The sequence below is a fragment of the Enhydra lutris genome, unplaced genomic scaffold, assembly GCF_002288905.1.
Source record: "Enhydra lutris kenyoni isolate GAN:26980312 unplaced genomic scaffold, ASM228890v2 scaffoldscaffold9, whole genome shotgun sequence".
Taxonomy (NCBI): Eukaryota; Metazoa; Chordata; class Mammalia; order Carnivora; family Mustelidae; genus Enhydra; species Enhydra lutris.
In genome coordinates this window covers 20,438,193-20,461,492 of record NW_019154093.1, presented here as the reverse complement: position 1 = coordinate 20,461,492, position 23,300 = coordinate 20,438,193, and the positions used below count along the sequence as shown (strand labels likewise).

General features: G+C 37.8%; 1 protein-coding gene across 2 annotated transcripts in view; it reads left to right on the top strand.

The window, feature by feature from the left end:
* The window catches only part of LOC111142863 (Fas associated factor 1), a 468,894-nt gene that overhangs the window by 1,696 nt on the left and 443,898 nt on the right, over window positions 1-23,300 (top strand). The window contains exon 1 of one of the 2 annotated variants that reach the window (XM_022496232.1): window positions 15,075-15,146. The exons of the other annotated variant lie outside the window; for it this stretch is intronic. Within the exon in view, the coding sequence (XP_022351940.1) occupies window positions 15,075-15,146 (72 nt within the window). Of the gene's footprint in view, window positions 1-15,074; window positions 15,147-23,300 lie in introns of those variants that run through there. 2 annotated transcript variants of the gene reach the window in all.

Sequence of the window (23,300 nt, the reverse complement as noted above, 5' to 3'; positions counted from 1 at the left end):
CTGTACATGGTCTAACACTAGCATAGTAAGTGATAGTTTTTCTTAGAGAGATTTTGATTGGCTTCTCATTTCCCTCTTTCTCTGATTTTCCTTATTTCATAACTTAATATTGTGATGGTCATATCCAGAGTTTGCTCTTTATCTTACCCAGTAGGAGTATCTGATTTATTGGGAATATGGATAGATCTATATTTGATTATACCATAACTTCCAAGCTCAGACAGAAAGAATTGTTCTGAAAATAAAAGTTGACCACAAGATTTTGGTGTTTTGTAGGATTACGACTGGCCTGAGATTTTAAAATTTCATTTATTTATTTATTTTGCATAAGTCTTTTATTCTCTTTTTGTTTTTTTCATTCACAAGTCTTTTATCTAATGTGGAATGTGGTTGTATGAAAAAGAACTCTTTTTAGGAGTATTTTGTCCTGTTATAAAACTGCTTTATAGAATGGCTTTGGACAACAGTAATCATAGTTTACCTCACTAAAAGTTTTAAGGTAATTATAACTTTGTTTTGATTTCCCCTATTTTTACTTCCTTTAACAACTTGTAGCTGTTTGTTTTCTTTCTCTCTCTCTTTTTAAAAGATTTTATTTATTTATTTGACAGAGAGACAGAGATCACAAATAGGCAGGCAGATGGTGGGGGGCAAGGAAAGCAGGCTCCCTGCTTATCAGAGAGCTGAATGTGAGGCTCCCTCCCAGGACCCTGAGATCATGACCTGAGCCTAAGGCAGAGGCTTAACCCACTGAGCCACCCAGGTGCCCCAGCTGCTTGTTTTCTTATTTGTGACAATTAGTGTGCTTACTGTGAACTTTATATTCGCCAAGGACAGGAAATTTAGGATTCTTGTACTCAGAGACAAATTAAGATTTTCTAACAAGTATTTGGGATTTTATCTTGATTACATTACTACATTCTGCTGTTTTTCTTTTCAAACCGATGGCACTGACTTTAGCAGTTGTTTACAGAATGGAAAAAAGCTAGGGTATTCTGTGGAGCTCCATCCCAGGACCCCGGGATCATGACCTGAGCGGAAGGCAGGCTTTAACCCACTGAGCCCCCCAGGCGCCGGAGAATGCCACAGCTTTTTCCCATTCTGTAAACAACTATTCAGGTCATTGTTTGCCAGATGGTGAAAATTTATTTCATATTGTCAAGTAGGTAAGAACATTATTGGTAGAATGAAATGTACACATAAATAAAATATTTATGAGTAAAAAGAATACACATATAGAGTAATACAGATACAGAATAAAAAGTACACACATATTAAGTCCATTAGCCTTTGTGTTTTTAGGAAACTTGTATACCTCTCACAAATGATTCCAGATCGTTTTGCTCATGTGGACTTACTTTTAAAATCAATTTTTCTTTCTTTCTTTTTTTTTTTTTAAAGATTGTATATATTTATTTGACAGAGACATAGCGAGAGAGGGAATACAAGCAGGGGGAGTGGGAGAGAGAGAAGCAGGCTTCCCGCTGAGCAGGGATCCTGATGTGGGGCTTGATCCTGGGACCCAGGATCATGACCTGAGCTGAAAGCAGACGCTTAACGACTGAGCCACCCAAGCGCCCCAAAAGTCAAATATTCTATTTTTTAATATTATGTAAGCTTTTTATAGAATTATCTTTTAAAAATTAGCATTTAGGGGCGCCTGGGTGGCTTAATGGGTTAAACCTCTGCCTTCGGCTCAGGACATGATCTCAGGGTCCTGGGATGGAGCCCCGCATTGGGCTCTTTGCTCCTCAGGGAGCCTGCTTCCCCCTCCCCCTCTGCCTGCCTCTCTGCCTACTTGTGATCTCTCTCTCTCTTTCTCTCTGTCAAATAAATAAAATCTAAAAAAAAAAAAAAAAAGCATTTATCCAGTTATCAGAAACTAGGTTATTTTAAACATTACAGTTCAAGTCTTGTAATGTAGATACTTGATTGATTGGTTTTGCCTGTATCTGTGCAAATCAGTTTCTCCCCCAAATTGAGCACATAAGTGTGAAATTAATAATGATTTTGAGACCTCAGTGCTGCCTTTGTAGAAAGGAACATGATTTTTTTAAAAAAAGTTCTTATTTAAATTCCATTTAGTTAATATACAGTGTCATATTAGTTTCAGGTGTACAATAGAGTGATTCAGCACTAACATGCAATGCCCAGTACTCATCACAAGTGCACTCCTTAATCCCCATTACTCATTTAACCCATCTCCCTCATCTATCTCCCCCCTGGCAATCATCAGTCCCTTCTCTATAGTTCAGTGTCCACTTCTTGATTTGCCCACCTCTCACTTCTTTTTTGAGAAAGGGAAACGATTTTTGAATATCACATTTTAAAAATAAGTAAGTTGTAGATTTAGCTGATTGCTAGGCAATACGTTCTTAGAAATACAGTACCTAAATATGGAAAAACTATCTTTTTTTTAAAGATTTATTTATTTGAGAGAGATCGTGGGCGCGTGCTCTTGCATGCTCATGTGGCGAGAGGGGAGGGTCTAAGGGTGAGGGAGAGGAGAGAAGCTGAATGCCCACTGAGCACAGAGTGGACTGGAGCTGGGGCTTGGACTCACTACCTTGGTATCATGACCTGAGCTGAAATCGAGTCCCATGCTCAATCCACTGAACCATCCAGGTGCCCTGGAAAAACTTTTGAGAAAGGTAATTGTATATTAACTATTTCAACTCAATGGAGAAAGGACTTCTGTTGAAATCAATCAGTGGAGTAGTTAACAATCCTACTTTAAAAAATGAATTACCTGGTTTCTTAAAATTGGACAAGTAGTGGATGGAAGATTATACCTTAGACTTAATGAGATAGGTTTGGGATTTTGTAGATCAGTCAACTCATTACAAAGCAAATGTATTACAAATTGTCCTCTAAAAGATCCCCATCCCCCCAAATAAGAACAGCTTTCAATTAAAAATTTTTTTGGAAGATTTTATTATTTGAGAGGGGGAGAGAGAGTGAGGGAGTGCGAGCACAAGCATGGGGAGGGGCAGAGGGATAGGGAGAAACAGACTCCCCTGTTGATCCAGCACAAACTGGATCCCTGGACTCCAGGATTATGACTTGAGAGGAAGGGCTTAAAATGACGGAGCCACCCAGGCACCCCTCAATTAAAATTTTTTAAAAATTGTGGTGAAATACACATAACATAAAATTTGCCATCTTAACTTTATATGCCATTTTTAAGTTTCCACATTAAGTACATTCACATTGTTGTGCAACCATCACCACCATCTCCAGAACTTTTTTTACCTTGCAAAACTGTAACTTTAACCATTAAAGAATAGCTTCCCATTTTGTCCTGTTCCCTAGCCCCTGGCAACTACCATTCTATTTCCTGTCTATGAATGTGAATATTCTAGGTATCTTATATAAGGGCAATCACACAGTATTTATCCTTTTATGACTGGCTTATTTTACTTAGCATGATTTCTCCAAGGTTCATCCTTGTTGTAGTATGTGTCAGAATACCCCTCCTTTTTAAAAGACTGAGTACTAAGGTCATACCACCCTGAAAGCACCCCATCTTGTCTAAAGGACTGAATACTATTACGCTGTTGATACAGTATGTATATACAGTAATCCCCCATTATCTGTGGTTTTGCTTTTCATGGTTTCAGTTACCCTTGGACAACTGTGGTCCAAAGGTAGATGATCTTCCTGATGTATAATGAGAAGGTCAGTAGTAGCCTAATGCCGTGTCATAATGTTTAGGTCATTCTCCTCACTTTATCTCAACATGTAGGCATTTTATCATCTCACATCATCAAAGAAGGGTGAGTACAGTAAATACAATAGGAGATTTTGAGAGAGAGACCATATTCATATAACTTTTATTACAATATACAGTATTGTTAAAATTCTGTTTTGTTAATCTCTTACTGTGCTGGATTTATAAGTTAAACTTTATCATAGGTATATATAGGAAAAAACATAACATACATAGGGTTCAGTACTATCCTTGGTTTCATGCATCTGTTGGGGGCCTTGGGACATAACTTGTAGATAATGGGGGACTGCTGAACCACATTTTGTTTATCCATTCATCTGTCAATAGACACTTTCATGTTTTGAATATTGTGAATCATTAATGCTGTTATGAATGTGGGTGTACAGTTAATTGTGTGAATCTCTGCTTTCAATTCTTTTAGGTATGTATCTGTATGAATTACTGAATCATATGGTATTTCTATTTTTAATTTTTTTAGGAACTGCCAGCCATAGTGGCTCACCACCACAAGTTCGGAGACAATGACAGCATCATGTTTAATGAATTATTTGTAAATTCAACTCTGGGCAATGAGTTTATAATTTGTAGTAGTCTAAGAAAAATCAGATTTTTTTTGTTTTGTTTTTTTTTTTTTTTTTTTCAGATTTTACGTATTTGTCAGAGCACAACCAGGGGGAGTGGTAGGCACAGGGAGAAGCAGCCTCCCTGCTGAGCAAGTAGCCTGTTGTGGCCTGGGATATGACCTGAGTTGAAGGCAGGCACTTCACTGACTGAGCCACCCAGGTGTCCCCAAAATCAGTTTTAAATGTAAATAGTGTTAGTACAGTATATTACTGGTAAAGGAATGAATAGAGTAGTACACCTACAGTTCTGACTGGCCAGAGCCAGGAGGGGGTGTAAAGGAATTTCCTGGGTTTAAAAAAGAGGCAGGCATCAATGAATCAGGACTGTTGTTTTTTTTTTTTTCTCTTTTTTCTTCCTTAATGTCTTTTTATAACAAAGAGATGCATTCAGGTGAAAGTTCCAAATTTGTTCTTTATGTAATTATAGAATTCTTTGCCTTTTTTTTTTTTAAGGTTGAAGCGTAGAGCAAAAATCATTTGATCAAACTTTTGAGATATATTTGGTTTGCTTATAGATGTGAAAATAACCATCCAAATGGAATTGCAGTTGCTATCGAATAATTTCAGTAATACTTATTATTTTGGACCTATATGAGCAAAAAAATGAGTATTCTGCTTTCCCCCTTAACCTTTTAATTACTGTAATGCTAATTTCTTTTTCCTCTAACATACATTTTTTTGGAATACAAAAAGGGTGCTATAGCTGTTTAGGTTAGTCTCACATATTTTTCTATTTATATTTCTCTGTTACTGTATAATGTAGAGATACAGATCATAGCTTTACTCAAGTCAAGGAAAAAAAAGGAACAACTTTTACTAGTAGTAATATGTATTTTTTAAGCAACAAAACCTTATCTGCTTTGCTAAAAAAATATTTTTTCTGAACCTAGTTCTAGTGGTTATAGATTGAGTCTATTTCTTCTCTAATTTGACTTTGATTTTGGTGTTACTTTCAGTTACGTTTCCTGGATGACACTGTTGTGCCTTTGTTTTCCTCTCCTGGTTTTTCAAGCTAGTAATACCTTTGCTGCTTAAATTGCTTTATGTGTTTTCATATATTGGACTATCTTTTAAGTTTTCTTTTGCCTATCTATCAACTTCTCTTGGAAGCATGGACTCTTCCATGACACTCCAGTAAGTCACTTGAAATTAGTTTCTGCCCCTTCATGACATTTCTTCCTTCTAAATGAAGCTGTGAATCTTCTTTTTTAGTTTGACAAACTGTGCAAGTAGAAATAGTATTGATCCGCATGGAAGGTATCTTTTGTGATGCTGTGGTTTGGGGACCATACTAAGTATCCGTGGAACATCATATTTATATCCTGGGAGGCTACCTTGGCAAGAGATTGAGTACTATGGCTGAAAATAGTCTTGTTACTGTCCTTTCTTTCCTTTCTCTGCTATCTTCTTTATTCATTAGAGGGACAAGGTATTTTTTGTTTGTGTTTGGATTGTTGGTAATTGGAATAATGAGATTTGGCATGTAGAATAAAGTTTAGTATTTATTTAGTGGTTAAGAGCATGGACTTTGAGGTCAGATTGCTTGGATTTAAATCATAGTACTGCCACTTGTACATCTTGTGATCTTTGACTACTCATTTCACACCCCTGCCTCAGTTTCCCTTGAAAAATGACTTAATGCATGTGAAGTTATTAGAACAGGTGTCTGGCATAGAAAGAGTTCAATAAGTTTTAGTTATTTTCATTTTTGTTAATTTTAAGGTATATACTTGTTCTCTGTATTTTTTCCTTTTGTGGAAATTGAGGCCAGAAAAAGGAAGTGACTTGTCCAAGTTCATGCATTGGTTTGAAATAAAGATTTTATCCAGGTACACATAAGAGTGTTTATTTTCTAGCTTAATGTGTCAGATGGCTTGGATTTCTAGAGGAAAAAAAGACTCACCATTCAGAAATTTTTCCAAATGATAAAATTTACATACAGTATGAAAATTTACATACAAAAAACAATATCTGGCATATAGCTAGACGTGCCAGAAGGGAGGGAGGGAGGGCCTGGCACTTTGATTGTTCCTAGACTAGCATTCATTCCAGTCTAGTGCCATGCTTCTAAGTTTACAGGTGGTCAGAAGCCACGGAATGAAGAGTCTTTAGATTTATTGAGCATGGTTGGATTGATGCCTCTTGTTTGCCAGACTAGGTTTATGGACTCTGTAGATGAGGAGTCAGGAAAATATAGCCTATAAGCTGGCTACCTGTTTTTATCCATAAAGATTTATTGGAATACAGTGATAGGTATTCATTTACTTATTGTCTGTGACTGCTTTCTTGTTGTAGTGACAGAAATGAGTAATTGAGACAGAAACTTCATGGTGCACAGGCTTAAAATATTTACTCTCTGGGCCTTTAATATAAAGTTATTTCAAGACCCCTCCCCGCCACAAGAAGTTAACTTCTCTTTCCAGGTTTTAGTAATGGCAGAGTGCTAAAACATTTGAATGCTTCACGAGTAACATTATATGGTTATACACCTCTATAGGAAGCAGTTGTTAGAACATTGCACTTAGGCAGACTAGAGCTCTAGGTCGTTTTTTGTTTTTTTTTTTTGGTTCTGGTTCTCTGAGTAAGTCATTTATCCTTTCTGGCTCTGAGTTACTCAGTCTATGAAATAGAGATTTGTCTAAAGTTATATGTACCTGAAAACAGGACTGGACTAGATCAGGTATTCATATAGAGTCTGGATAATCACTTGGCACCAGGGAGGTTTGAGGACATTCAGTTATAATTTAGGTAATTCGTCTGGATTAGGGATCAGCAAACTACGTCTTGAGAGCCAAACTACCACCTGTTTTCATCAGTAAAGTCTTACTGGAAGACAGTCATGCATATTTGTTTACATATTGTCTTTTGTCACTTTTGACCTCAATAGCAAAAGTTGATTAGTTAGTTGATTGCACAGCCTTTTACCTTGCCCCCTTAAAGTAAAGCTTGTGATCCTTGATCTAGATAAGTGGTGTTCAACCGTGGGTGATTTCTGTTCCCAGGGGACATTAAGCAATGTCTAGAGACATTTTTGGCTTTTGCAGCCGGGGGATGCTGCTGGTAGTTAGTGAGTAGATGCCAGGAATGCTGCTAAACATTCTGCACAAGACATACCTTCAAAATAAAGAATTATCCACTTTAAAATGTCCAAGTGCTGAAAAACCCTGATCTAAATTACTAGTTCTCAAACTTGAATTTGTATAAGAATAACTTGAAAGGCTTGCTAAACTGTAGGTTGCTGGGCCCCACCCCAGGTTTCTGATAGGGTAGATTCTAGGTGGGGCCTGAAAATTTTCATTTCTGTCAGATTCCCAGGTTAGGCTGCTGATCCAAAATCTACATTTGGGAATGACTGATCTAGATGACTTTAGACGTTACATCCATTCCTGTGATTTTTTTGATTTTGTGGTCTTAAGTACTGTTCCATTTTTATGACTTAGGAAAATTGAGTATTTTATTATATGTCGTATGCCTGGTGTGCGGCTTAAACTCATGACCCTGAGACGGTGGAGTTGTATGCTCCACCAGCTGAGCCAGCCAGGTCCCCCCGGGCTCTGTGCCTTTATACCCTTATTTTTTACAGCCCTCTAGAAAAACTTCTAATTATCTCTCAAAACCTATCAGCTGCCTTTTGCTGATAACATTAGTACCATGTGCCCAGTTTTAGGATTAATAATTTTGTCTTATGTATCTTTGGTATATTACTCTTCTCTTGAGTCTTTAAAAATTTTAAAAATATTTATTTATTTATTTTAGAGAGATTGCACATGAGCCAGAAGGGCAGAGGGTGAGGGAGAGGGAGAGAGAATCTCAAGCAGACTCTGTGCTGAACACAGAGACTGATGCGGGGCTGAATCCCAGGACCATGAGCTAATGACCCGAACCAAAATCTAGAGTCAGACACTTAACTGACTATACCACCCAGGTGCCCCTCTTCTTTTGAGTCATATGCCAGATTGTCAGTAATCACTTTACATATTTCTTCTCCCTAATGTCAGCTCTTTGAGTGAACAACTGCCTGGGTCTTAACCATCTTTTTCTGCAATATCTATAAGAGGTTCTCAGTGAATATTTTTTGAGGGAATATTATGAATATTAGCTGTTAGGGTACAAATAGAGTAGAATTGTAAGTTTGCATGTATAGTTGACCCTTGAACAATGCAGGGGTTAGGGGCACCAATCTGCCACATATTTGAAAATGCAATACATAATTTTGACTCCCCCCAAATTTAACCAGTAATGGCTTATTGTTGACTGGAAGCCTTACTAATAACATAAGCTGTCAATTAACACGTATTTTATATGTTATGTGTTTTATATGTTGTATTTTTATAACAAAGCAAACTAGAGAAAATGTTATTAAGAAAATCATAAGAGAAAATACACACAAATAGTACTGTATTGAAAAAAATATCCAGATGTAAGTGGACCCACGCAGTTAAAATGTGTAGTTGTCAAGGGTCAGCTGTTCAAGCATCTATCATTTGTTGACATATGATTTTGAATAATAAAATCTGTCATTGAGAATCAAAATTGTGCTATTTTGTTGAACTGAGGATTATAACTTTAAAGTGACCGATTTATAGAGAAATACAAAACACCTCCGTTCTTGTTTAGCATTTATAGAGGGCTCAGTAAGGTAGTGTGGCAAAATACAGGGCTTGAGGTCAATAACTTTGGGAAATTTGAATTGCTCTGTGTCAGTCACTATTCTTGATTTTGGTTTCACTTTTAACTTTTTTAAGGCAGAAACTTAAATTTCAAATCAAATTTGTTTACCATGTTAAATCATTAGCCATTGGCTTTAAGGTGAATTTGAGATAGTTTTAAGAAGCAGTTTGGGGGCACCTGGGTGGCTCAGTGGGTTAAGCCTCTGCCTTCGGCTCAGGTCATGATCTCAGGGTCCTGGGATCGAGCCCCGCATCAGGCTCTCTTCTCAGCAGGGAGCCTGCTTCCTCCTCTATCTCTCTCTCTGCCTGCCTTTCTGCCTACTTGTGATCTCTCTCTGTGAAATAAATAAATAAAATCTTAAACAAAAAAAAAAAGAAGCAGTTTGTCAGGGGTGCCTGGGTGGCTCAATTAAGTGTCTGTCTTTGGGTCAGGTCATGATTCCAGGGCCCTGGAATCGAGCCCCACGTCGGGCTCTCTGCTTGGTGGGGACTCTGCTTCTCCCTCTCTCTCTGCACCTTCCCCCACTCGTGCTCGCTTGCTCGCTCTCTCTCAAATGAATAAATAAAATCTTTAAAAAAAAAAAAGGCAGTTTGGCAGCATTCACAGAGTAATTGTACCTGTCTTTATACTTATTTGTGGTTATAGAGAAATAATTGTGGTAGAAAGGAGGAGATGTTAAGTTGTGGTAAGAAAAGCAGAAATGTTTGCAGGTTATGTGTGTATGTTAATGGCTTTAGAGTAAGATTTCAGGCACCTGTTTTTTTCTCTTCCATTTTACCTTGGTTCCCTGGACTCTTTAATGATTGAGCTATAACAGTATAATGTTAGTGAGAGGAAAGCTTTGTCAGATGTGCCCTCTTGGCTACCCACTTTCTTTCTCCCAAGGGAAAAGTAATGGTTGAACTTGTTTTTTTTAAATACAGTTTTAAGGGCGCGTGGGTGGCTCAGTGGGTTAAAGCCTCTGCCTTCAGCTCAGGTCATGATCCCAGGGTTCTGGGATCAAGCCCCGCATTGGGCTCTCTGCTCAGCGGGGAGCCTGCTTCCCTCTCTCTCTGTCTGCCTCTGCCGACTTGTGATCTCTGTCAAATAAATAAATAAAATCTTTAAAAAAAATACAATTTTAGCTGTGTAGTAAAATGAGGTGAAGACAAAATTGAGCATTTTTATTTTAGGTTTAATGGGGGAGGAATGATAAAATTAGCATCTAGCTTTTGATTGCTTTGTATGTGCCAGGTACTGTGCTAGGCTCTTAACAGCTAAATTTTACAGTGATCCTATTGGGATCCATTGATACAGTTCTCCATGGTTTCTGTATGTCTTGTGATCAGAGACATTGCTTTTATTTCTGCTCTCTTTTCAAGGACATTTGTATAGTGAGCTGCCTTGGAAGATAGAGGTAGTATCTCCCTTTGGAGCCAAGGGTAGGCAGCATACCCTTTGAATTTTGAGAGATTTGGGTTTTCGAGGTTCTGGGTTCCTCTTCTAATGCAGTCCATTGCATGTGTAGGTATCACTTGGCCTACTTTGTGTTGCACTATGGGAAGTGAACTGGGGAATTACATAAGAAAATGCTGATATTCTGACTATGAATATTGTTGAGTCATAAAATTCATTGTCTCTAATCCAGGAGTCTAGGTCTTCTGCTAGCATCTATGAAACTGGCAGGCTAACTTGTTAGCTTACAAGTAGGGTAAAAATATCAGATCTTGCACTGCTTTAACGGTTTTGGCAACAAGGATAGTGTGTTGGTAGACATGTGGATTTTTGGAAGAGGAAGGGTGAGGGCCTTATGGTCTGGTTAACAGAATTTGAGGGAAGTCTATGGGAATTCATAATGAATACGTTGACCAGACTGTCAAGTGGTTCTCTACTTTATTGCCTGTTAATGAGGAAGGATTAGGGAGATGGTTGCAGACTGAATACCAGAAGTAGGTTCAAAGACAGCTTGAACATTCCTCTGGATGTTGCTAACTCTTAACAACCCTCAGATATCCTCTCTGGTAGATGGAATTTTTTTCATCAGTCTGTCAGTGAGATGCAGAGTCAGACTCACCCCAATGTAAAACTAGTACTAAGATTTGTCCTGGCTGTGCAGAAGGTTCTGCTTTTTTAATTTTAATTTTTTTATTTTTTAAAAGATTATTTATTTATTTGACAGATAGAGGCCACAAGTAGACAGAGAGGCAGGCAGAGACAGAGAGAGAGGGAAGCAGGCTCCCTGCTGAGCAGAGAGCCCGATGCTGGGCTCCATCCCAGGACCCTGGGATCATGACCTGAGCTGAAGGCAGAGGCTTTAACCCACTGAGCCACCCAGGTGCCCAGTTCTGCTTTTTTTAGACAACATTTACAGACCTGTGTACACCTACACTTGAGTGTGAAAGGAGGCAAATTTGCAACTTTTGTGGGCACAAAGCGAAGTTGTTAGAACTTTCAATGGTTTGTTTGAGAAGTGAGAGGATGGGGGTTCATAATGTCTAATGGCTCAGTCCTTCCTTTGGGGGAATCTTTATTCCCTACTTACTGTCTAGAGCAAAATCACTGACTCAGTGGGGTTCTCAATTCATAGAGGTCTCCCTAAACCTGGGCCTGGTTCACCATTGGTTCAGCCAAGCCAAAACTGATTGTGTCTGCTTGTCTTCTGGGGCTGTTTAGCCTCTGTGCTAGCTATGCAGACTGATAGTGGATTTGATTATTTTGTTCAGTGGATAGAACTCAAGGCTGTTCTTCTATCTCTGGCCAATACTCTCCTTCATGAAACTTGTATTTCTACTGCCCCTTGACCTGTTGCCAGTGCCCTAGCTTTTTGGTCTGCCACTTGGAAACTGTAGACTGGCAGATTAAAGACAGCTCTCTTTGAAGCTGTGAACTATGGAAACAAATTATAGCTGCTGATCAGACTGTCTGGATCACTCATGTAGATGCCCATAATAAGGACCTGTTCTCTAATGAAGTCTACTGAAATCAAGCTTCTGATTGAGTCTACACTGCACAGAGCCGTCATTGTTGTCTGGGTCCATCCATCATATTAGATGTGATAACACATCAGCTATCATAAACTGGGTGTAGACTTAAGGACTCTTTATTTCTGATGCAGATGGTAGCATTGCTGTACTTGTGATTTCTGCCAAAAATTGACCTGCTTGTCACATAATGAGAGAAGCCACATTTCATGGGATGTAGCCCCTGCTTGCTTTTAACAAATTTAATACATTGGATCTTTGATCTTGCATTCATAAGTATCAGTGCTGCCTCACTGCTGTTGATACTTTCTCTGGTTATGGTGTTGCTCTTCTAGTCTTATTAGCTGGCTGGCCACACCCTTTTGGCTTGTGAAACTTACCTTTCTTACGTTTTTTGGCTTTCTGGACCATTTGCATTCTGACAGTGGTGCACTTTTTCTCTCAGAAGCCACTCAACAGTGACCTTGCTAATCAAGATACTTGAGGGACCTTCCATGCTCCCTACCATCCACAGGTATCTGGATAAATGTTGAATGTTGAAAAATTTTTTTTTTTAAGGAAGTCACTTAGGCCACTGAATGCATCTATGCCCAGAAAGGGATCATCTCATCTTGGTCACTTCATGACCCAGTAATAGGGGTGGAAGTAGTGGGAGGTTATATAGCCCCGTTTTGAAAATTCAGATTAAAAAAATTTTTTTATTTATTTATTTGAGAGAGGGAGAGAGCAGAGGGGCAGAGGGAGAGAGAACTCCAAGCAGACTCTGTGTGGAGTGCAGAGCCCAATGTGGGGCTCAGTCTTAGGACCCTGAGATCACACTCTGAGTGGAAAACCAAGAGCTGGAGTCTTAACTGATTGGGCCACCCCAAGCATCCCTTGAAAATTCAGATTCTATCCTATTTCTGGGCATGAAGCTTTTTTCCTCCTACCTGCAGCACAGGGCCAGGCTATTGGTTTACCTTTTTTAAAAAAAAATTTATTTATTTATTTGAGAGAGATGGAAAGAGAGAGAGAGAGAGAGAGAGAGAGAGAGCGCACAAGCCAGGGGAGGGGCAGAGGGAGAGAGGAGCAGAACCCCCATGGAGCAGGGAGCCCCATGTGGGACACAGTCCCAGGACCCTGGGATCATGACCTGAGTGGAAGGCAGATGCCTAACCAACTGAGCCACCCAGGTACCCCTCTTGGTACACCTTTTATGTGGTGGTTTGCAAAAGTTGGCTTAGGGATTAAACTTACTCTCATTCAGCCACCTGGATTCTCACGTTGGTTTGACATGGTCTAGATCATAAGGATAATGACCACTGGTTGAATACACTGCCTGCTGAGTTCCCCTACAGTGGCCCATGTGGGTCAGTGGGGACCATAATTGGGTTTCTGTAGGTTTAATAAAAATTCCCTTGCTTGTCTCACACCTGACATTTCTAGGGGAAAGGCCTAAGTATGAGTAGGAGAAGATTGGAAAAAAAAAGATGAAATTATAGCTACTGGAATAGAACATACTGATTTTGTGGCAGTGGAGGGAAGGCCAACAATCTTGACATCTAGTAAGGAACACCTTAGATCCCAGAAGAAGCTTTGGGGAGGGGAGAGACATTTAGAACCATATTCTAAGCTTTCCTTATGAAGAAAAATGTCCTGGTGCTGCTCTTCCAAACTCTTAGAGGCACATTAAATTTAATTGACTAATTGGTCTGCCATCCTCCCATTAGACTGCTGAGGTCTATTCACCATTTGATTGTTATTCCCTTTAATTTTACTGAGAAATCTACTGGAAACAGCAAGGTTTGCCCCAGCTCCTATACCTTCCATGCAAAACACCTGCCATTACCTCCTCATGTCTATCCACATGTCTTCCATAGCCTTCACTCAGATATTCCACAGGGCAGATTATTGGTGGCCTGGCCAACTGGGACAATGTGCACTGATTGCCTTCGTTCAGTCCTTTGAAAAACAAGGACTAGATTCAAACTGAAATTCAAACTGAATTTGGGAACTCTAAGGCTGCCATGTGGCTGGGAGGCCGTGTTGGATCACCGGTTGACGGTGTTTCCCAGGCTGATATAGGTCCTCCTGAAAATAGGACTTTTGGACCTTTGAGTGTTTAACAAAACACCAGTAGTAGATCTTAGAGCCTTTGGTGTACTGTGGAGATCTCTCCAAAGTGAGACTATCCTTGTTTCCTTGGGGTAAAGCTTCCCGGAGTCATAACCGATTTGTTTTTATGTACATCCTGTAGACAATTACCTCCATGAGGGAAGTTACTGAATTAGAATAGGTGGTTCAAAATTTGTTCATGACTTTTTAGTTGACATGATCAGTGACACACCTTGGCCCTGGAAAACATTCTTATTAGCCTCAGCTCAGTGATCAGCATTGTTATGGATGCTAAAAGTGCCCCTGTAGGCTGAAGCAGAGTCTGTATAATACATCCTGTTAATGTTAATGATGTATGTACATGTAATGTACATGATGTTAATACATCCTCTTGTTCCTGGATTAATGCCTTGGGCCAATTGAAAAGGTTAATACAGAACTTTAGGGACAAAGCTACCAGACTTTCTGAGGTAGACCCTAATGTTTTATGGGATTTCTTCAACTTATTTGGAGGTGGGACTCTGAGGAAAGTGGCTGAAATCAGTTCTGAAGGTGGGCCTCATCCTGCTGTCTGTTGATAGCTGATTTAATTAAATGCTGTGTGAAACAAGTTGAATGGATTTAGTCCCAGTCCCTTGTCAGTCAGATTAATCAGAGGGGCCATTGGAATTGTATACTCATGAGAAACTTTGTCAGCAGCCAAGATGGTTTGGAAGTGAGAGAGACAATTCTCTTTGTCTCACATTTCAGCACATCTTATGAATAGGGACAGTGGTTTTTCCAGCCTGTCTTTTCAAGGGTTTTTTATTGTAACCAGCTTAGATAATGTCTCATTCCAGACTAAAGGGCAAGTTTTCTTACAGTCCTGAAGATAAAGATAGTTTCTTGCTAAAGCAAAGGGTGGGCATGCTTACTGTCCATTAAAAGAGATTCAGGGTTCCTCTTCTGTAGTGTAGTCCTGTATTGCATGTGCATGTGTCGCCTGGCCCACTCTGTATGACCGTGTGGGCTAATGGGCCTTGGGAACCCATGCAAGAAAATGCTGATACTCTGGCTACTGCTGTTGTTGTGAGTAATAAAGTACTTTATTCTTAACCTCGGAGTCTTGTGTCTTCCTCTAAGATTCGTGAAATTGTAACGTGCTAAATTGTTAACTTGCAAGTGAGTAAAATATTAGATCCTTCAGGGTTCTTACCACCCTGTAAACTAGGCAATCCTTTATTATACAGATTGATTTTGAAGATGTAATTATAATTACTACTAATGTTTACTCAGCATTACTTTGGCCTGTATGATAAATATCTTATCTGCATTGCCCAATCTAATCTAATATCATTTAATTTGGGATAGCCATTATTACTATTCCCATTTTAAAGAAGTATAAGTGGAGGCGTGTCAGGAGGTTAAGTATCTAATCACAGGTGGTCATAGCAAGGCTGGGTTTGGAACTCAGAAATATGTCTATTCTGGTTGCTGTTATAGTCAGATTAAGTAAGGTAAAAAGAGGTGGGAATAGCTTGAGTTTTGGTGGTATAAGTGATAGTGCTTGATAAATGAACAGCATCTTTAGCTCTTAGTGCTTTAAATCTGTAATTGTGTTACTAAAGGTATACCACATATTCATTTGTTCAGCAGATACTTGAATTACTTCACATATGTTGTAATGTGAGGATGTTAGGAATACAGAGAAATATGAATTACCTGACACTGTCTTGATTTGTATTTTCGCTTGACCAAAATTTATTGAATACCTCCTTTGTGCCAAATATTATACTAGGTAATTGGGAGATCGCTACTTCATAAGGTAGTTAAAATAGCTAATAAAAGTTTACCTCTGTTCAGCTTATTTATTTACTGTAGATCTATAGAGAAGTTCTTTTCCTGTCATATGTAGGCAGCTATACCATTACTATCCGAGCCCTAATTTTCTAGTGCTTTCCACTACTCCTTATCACTTGTTTGCTTTCCTCTAGATGCTTTTACTTATTAATGGCACACTTCAAAGGAGAAGCTTGGGAATGAACACAATATTCCAAAAGAGGCTTAGAGTAGAGAAGAATGGCCTCTTCCCTAATTTTATACATTATATTACTATTAATGCAGTCATCTTACAATTTTAACACATTTTTAATGAGTAGTAACTTAGACTGCTGCATGAATAGGTAAGGCATATCTTCCTCATCCTAAATTTAATCATTTGTATTTCTCAGGTTAAGTGGAGAACTTTATATTTATCTTTCTTCTATCCCTCTACCGGCTTTTAATCATCTGTCTAGAAATTTGCTCCACATCAGTTTTTTTTGTACATTTTCTTTGGCTTCTGCATCTTCCTTCCTTCCTACTGGCTCCCTCTTAACCAATTTCCAGTTTAAAAACTTGCCAAGCTTCTCTCAGCTTAAAAATACTCTTCATCAATTTTACGTCCTATTCTGAATGTTTTCATATTTCTCTCCTTTCCCCCTGTATTTCTCTTAAAGTTAATGTACCTTACGCATCTTTCCTTGTTCTTTTTTCCTTTCTACCCTTTCCTATCACATACTTTTTCTTTGCATAATCATATACATATATATATATAGGTTTTAACTATCATATATATAATATTTATATATGCTATGTAGAGCATATATGTATGTGCTATTTCTTTTTCATTATATATATGCTGTTGACTCCTAAAGCACAGCCTCACTCCTAACTTCTCTTGAACTATATATTCATTTCCTTCTATAAGATATAAAAGTCAAGTTCATTGGCGTGCTAACAAGTTCTTTGTGATTTGGCCTTTTGTAGGCTATGCTTTTCCCATTACCTTGTTCTGTAGTGATACTTTGTTACTTGTAATTTTCTTTAATTTTTTTCTGTCTCTGCCTTTGCCAGTTCTCCCATTGTCTACCTCCCAGTCTTCTATTTATCCCTTAGAGTTCTGCATAGGCATTATTTCTTGTGAAGGCTTTTTTGACAGTTACTTGCTCCCTCTATATTTCTCATTCTTATACATGCATCTGTTGTTGCAGCTGTCACATTACTTTGTATGTAAATATTTGTTTACTTGTCTTTCTTAGTAATTTGTGAGTTCCTTACAGCTAGAAACTAGATCTTATTCATTTTAGTATTCCTAATGCCTATCACACTTTCTGGCACCTAGTGTGTTCTCACTGAATAGTAAATTGAACTGAAGTAGTTAGTTTTGAGCCTGTTTAAATAAGATGAAGATGAAAAGGATGTGATTGATTTTTTGGATCCTGATTTTGTCATCAGAATGCTAGCTGTTTTAGCTTTGTGTCATTTGCATATGTAAATGAGCATCAGTCTGTTAACACTCTGAGTGTCCTGAAATTTGGAATTGTGTCAGTTCATCTCTGTATTGTTAGTTAGAATGTTTGCATTATGAATGTTTGCAGCATTCATGCTGCAAAGATACTATATGACTAGTAGCATTCATCTTTATTTCTGTATGTTATGTTTAAGAATAAACGAGAAAAAATTTGTCAATTGCCTTATTGCAATCCAGATTTAGGGGATATATGTTATATTCCTGATCTGTAAGTCAGATTATTAAAAAAAATTCTTGGTGCTATTTGTTATGATGATCACACTTTCCCTTTTAAGGATTTATAGGGCAACATTTCTTTAAGATTTGTTTTAAAATGTGGCATGAATTGATGACGAAGTAATAGTGTTAATTGTTTTAATTTTTCTATTTTTTTCCCTCTTTTGAAGTGCTCCTAGTATTCCTTCTATTAAGAAAAAAAATGTCCCCAAAGATGTCCTCTTGGTTATGTGGATATTATTGGCAAAATTTTTCAGTACCTTTGTAGGTAGTTGTTATAAGATATAACTTTACAGATTCAAGAAGCTCTGTGGACACCAAGTATTATTAATACTAAAAAAGTCATACATAGGCACATGGTAGTCACATTGCTGAAAGCCAGACATAGAAAGAAAAATTTTAAACACATTCTATGGAGAGAACAGTGACAAGAATGGTAATTAACTTCTTATCAGAAATAGTGGGATAGGGCACCTGAGTGGCTCAGTGGGTCATGATCCCAAGTCCTGGTATCGAGCCCCTCAGTAGGCTTCCTGCTGAGCTCCTGCTGAGCTTCTCCCTCTCCCGCTCCCCTGCTGTATTCTTCTCTTGCTGTCTCTCTCTCTGTCAAATAAATAAAATCTTAAAAAAAAAAAAAAGAAACAATGGGATAAATACAGGGGACAATGGAATGATATCCTTAAGTGCTAAAAGCAAAAAATTATCAAACTAGAATTTTATTCATTTATTTTTTAAAAAAGATTTTATTTATTTGACAGAGATCACAAGTAGGCAGAGAAGCAGGCAGAGAGAGGAAGAAGCAGACTCTCCCCTGAGCAGAGAGCCTGATGCGGGGCTCGATCCCAGGACTCCAGGATCATGACCTGAGCTGAAGGCAGAGGCTTTAACCCACTGAGCCACCCAGGCACCCCTAGAATTTTAAATGTAGCAAAATTATCTTTCTAAAGTAAAAGTGAAGACATTTTCATAAAATAAAACATGAGTTTGTTGCCAGCAGAGCTGCACATTATCAGAAATGTTAATGGAAGTTCCTTAGGTTGAAGAGAAGTGGTACCAGATGGAAATGTGGGATCTGTGGAAGAAGTGAAGATCACTGAAAAGAGTATATGTGTGGATAAATATGAACAGTTATGCTTCTCTTTCCATAGTTTTTTTTTTTTTTTTTAAGATTCTACTTATTTATTTGACAGAGAGAGATACATTGAGAGAGGGAACACAAGCAGGGGGTGTGGGAGAGGGAGAAGCAGGCTCTCTGCTGAGCAGGGAACCCCATGTCGGGCTCAATCCCTGGACCCTGGGATCATGACCTGAGCTGAAGGCAGAGGCTTTAACCCACAGAGCCACCCAGGTGCTCTAAAATTTATTTATTTAACCTATAGAGAGAGAGAGCATAGGGTGAGGGGCCGAGGGAGAGGGAGAAAGAATCTCAAGCAGACTCTGTGCTGAGTGCACAGCCCCACTCGGGGCTTGATCTCACAACCCCAAGATTATGACCAGAGCCGAAATCAAGAGTTGGACACTCACCTGACTGCACCACTCAGATGCCCGTCTTTTCGTAATTTCTTAAAGAACAGTTGATTATCACAAAAACAATACGCTCTGCAGTTTTATATTTTATGTAGGAGTAAACTGCATGACAACAGTAGCTGAAAATACATAAATGGACTTTCTTATAAGATTCTTACATTATATGGGATATAGTAATAATATTAATAAATAATACTAACTCAATAATAATAATAATAGTAACTCAAGTTACACTGATAAATTGTGGATGCATATTATAATTTGTAGAACAACCGCTAATAAATAGAAGAACTGTAGTAAAACAGCCAATAGAGGAGATAAAAATAGAATACTAAAAAATAGGCTCAACCTTAAAGTATGTAGATAAGGAAGAGGAATGGAACAAAACCAATTGGGACAGATTATAAATAAGCAGATGGTAGATAAACTCAGTCATACTAATAATTATATTAAATGTAAATAGACTAAACAGTAATCAAAAGGTAGAGACTGCTATCAGCAAAGGTCCCTGAACTCACCCCCACCTCACCCACTGATATTTCCAAGAGTGTGACTTGGACTCAGCCACCACTTTCTAGGAGCCAGCCTGTACTCTCTTTACTTGCTTCCTTCACCCCTCCTACTCCTCATTTGTAATTAAAATTGTTTAAGGAAAGGCAAAAGAAAAAAAAAAAAGTAGAGACTGTCAAATTGGATAAAAAAGTAAAAACTGATCTATATTGTTTACAAGAGGGGCATTTGAAATATAAAGACCCAGTTAGGTTGGAAATGTAAGGATGAGAAAAGCTATACCATGTAGACACTGATCATAACAAAGCTGCTGTGATTAATTAATATCAGACCAAGTAGACTTTAAGATAAGGATTATTAAGTAGAGATAAAGAAGTTCTGGTTTACTGTTTTTCTGCTTTCTAATCCTGAGTAAAAAATGTGGCCTTCTTTTGTTTTCTCACCTATAAATTGCAGTTAATATTTGAGCTCTTATGTTAGGCACTTACCTACATTATTATCAATCCTTGTAATAGCCTTGCAAGATGTTTATTATTTTTTCTAAAGTCACAGTGCTAATAGTTGGCAAAGCTTGGATGTGAAGCCAGTTCGTCTTTAAGAAAGACCTGTTTTTTTGTTTTGTTTTTACTATACATTGTTTACTGCCGGTATACCTTCCTGTGAAGGACTATATCCTTTGGTTTGCTTCTATAAACATTTACTTCTGTAAAGATATACTAATCAAAAGAGCTCTCCTGAGGTCACCTGTCTGTTCATTATGCTCTTTTGAAATCCAGTCTTCTCCAAGTCATATAAAAATAGCTTTATTCAAATGTTATTAATAGGCTGTGATTGAAAATTTTCAGTGTTAGCATTATGTTTTTATTGTTAATCCATATCTTTTATTTTTATTTTTTAATTTTTTAATTTTTTTAAAGATTTTATTTATTTATTTGACAGACAGAGATCACAAGTAGGCAGAGAAGCAGGCAGAGAGAGAGGAGGAAGCAGGCTCCCCGCTGAGCAGAGAGCCCGATGGGGCGCTCGATCCCAGGACCCTGGGATCATGACCTGAGCCGAAAGCAGAGGCTTTAACCCACTGAGCCACCCAGGCGCCCCAGTATCTTTTATTTTTAAAAATATTTTATTTTTAAATACTCTCTGCACCCAACATGGAGCTTGAGCCTACAATCCTGAGATCAAGAGTTGCCCACTGAGCCAGCCAGGTGGCCATATCAGTACATTTTAAAGATGCCCCTCTTCTGAAACACTTTGTTAACTGCAGCCCCAAATTTCCCTAAGTCATTGTTAATTTACTTACATTTTGATTAAGGTAAATGAAAAAAGGCAAAATATCTTAGATTATTGGAGTCCATTCAGAAAGACATATTGGCATTGTTGAGTCTACTGTGAAGTCTTTATATAACAAACAGCATAATGCATGTTATTTGCCTCTTAGAGTTGTAGAATATAAATTACTGATATCTTTTCCATCACATTTATGGTTTCCAGTCAGACTGAATACTTACACTTTACAGTTTATAGGAATGCTATAAAAAAAGCCAAGTATGATTTGTTTGTGTTTATTAAAGAATTTTACAAAACTGTAGAAGTGCTTTTGTTGCATGAAGTACTGTGATGCCTGGGAACAGGAGCTATATATTTTACCCATAGTATTTCCAGACACTGCTTAGCACATGGTAAACTCCCAGATACTTTTTGGTAGTGTGTGTGTGTGTGTTTTTTTTTTTTTTTTCCTGATTATTGTCCCCTCAAAGTCTTGTGTAAAAATTAGTATGTAATGAAATTCCCATAAGGATGTGTTAAATGTTTGCTCCCTCTTGTGGTTATAAAGGAGAATGTAAGCTCTTACAATGAACTCTGTTCTCTAGTTTTTGTTAAAAGATGTACTATAGTGTGTAAAATTTACCAGAATTTTTTCTCTTTTTGGAGAGATATTAATCCATATACCTTTATCAACTCAATAAATTTTTTATTTCACATACACTCATAAGACATACAGAATTCATGCTCCACTATAATTTTTTAATGTCCAGGATAAAGTTTATATATGTTAATTCAGGTCAGACCTTAATAGCACTTTTGGGCACACGCTTTCTCCTTTCCTGCATATAAATTATATGAATAATGAAATAACTTTTTGTGTTTTGATTTGAGAACGTATTAGTTTTAGATATATATGAGATTACTGGGAGTATTGTTTCCTAATGATGTTAAACCTTCCTCGTTTTGATCAAAGTGAAAATAAAAACCTAATTTTTTTTGCCTTCACAGCTTTTACATTTAGAACAGCTGACCACTCTTTTTTAAATGCATAGTATTTTTATTCTACGTAATTAATGCAACTGAGACTATAAGCAACTGGGCCTTGGGAATGCTTTGACATATAGAAAAATCTTTTTAACACATGTCTGTATATAGCCTTGACATTCTTTTCTCTATATACTTACAGACTTTCAAATTACTTTGTTAGATCTCTTCATTTTGTTTACTTCTGTCATTAATAGAAGTTGACTTTCCTTTTGAGACTATTTTTGGAATAGAAACAATGTTTTTACCATTTCAGAAGAATTGTATGTGCCAAAGACAAATGGCATGCAGTAAATGTGCACTGTAATGTGATGATGTACTCTCAGCAGGGCTCACTTACTAGACTGGTGACTTGCTCCCGAAACCAGTCTAGCTGTGAGCGTGATCTAGATCCTCATCTCAGCAAAATCACAACTTACTGTCATTATTTGAAGCCAACAAAAAAACAAAATGTGGTATAATACTCACATAGTAAAGAATACAAATCATAAAAGATTTAAGAACTTGCACAAAATGAATACACTAATGCTCCAGTTAAGAAAACGAATAGAAGTACAACTTCAGAAGCCTTCTTCTAGTCATTATCCCCTCATGCTCTAGGATAACCCCAGTACTTTGAATCTAACCTATGTATTAGTTTTGCCTGGTTTTAAACATTACATGTAAGAAACCATACAGTAGGCTTTTTAAAAAAATTGTGGTTAAATATACATGATTTTTTTTTAACCATTTGTAAGTGTAGAATTCAGTGGCATTAAGTACATTCATGTTGTGCACCATCACCACCATCTATCTCTAGAATTTTTTCATTTTTAAAAATATTTTATTTATTTGAGAGAGACAGCACAAGCTGGGGGGGGGGGGGGGAGGGACAGAGGGAGAGAGAGACTCAGATTCCATACTGAGCAGGGAGCCCGACATGGGGCTCGATCCCACAACCCTGAGATCATGACCTGAGCCAAAGGTAGAGGCTTAAACCACTGAGCCACCCAGGGGCCCCTGATGGTTCATTCTTCTTGATGAAACTTGGGAACAACCCAGGGCTTCCTAAGAGTGTCATATAGATACTCTTCCTTTTTTATGTTAAGATCTTGATGAACTTTGCAGGGTTGTAGTGGGAAGATTGAGCACTTTGATATTCTGGTTCTAGATTCAAATTCTGATTCTGCTGCTGAGTATCTGAGCAACTTGGTAATGCTGTTTGATCTCTTTGAGCTTAAGTTTCCTCAGTAATACTTAATTTTGTGAGGATGTTGAGAGGGTTATGAATTAATGTGTCTAAAACGCTTGAATAGTGAGTGCGTAAGAAATGTATTTCTATGAAATTC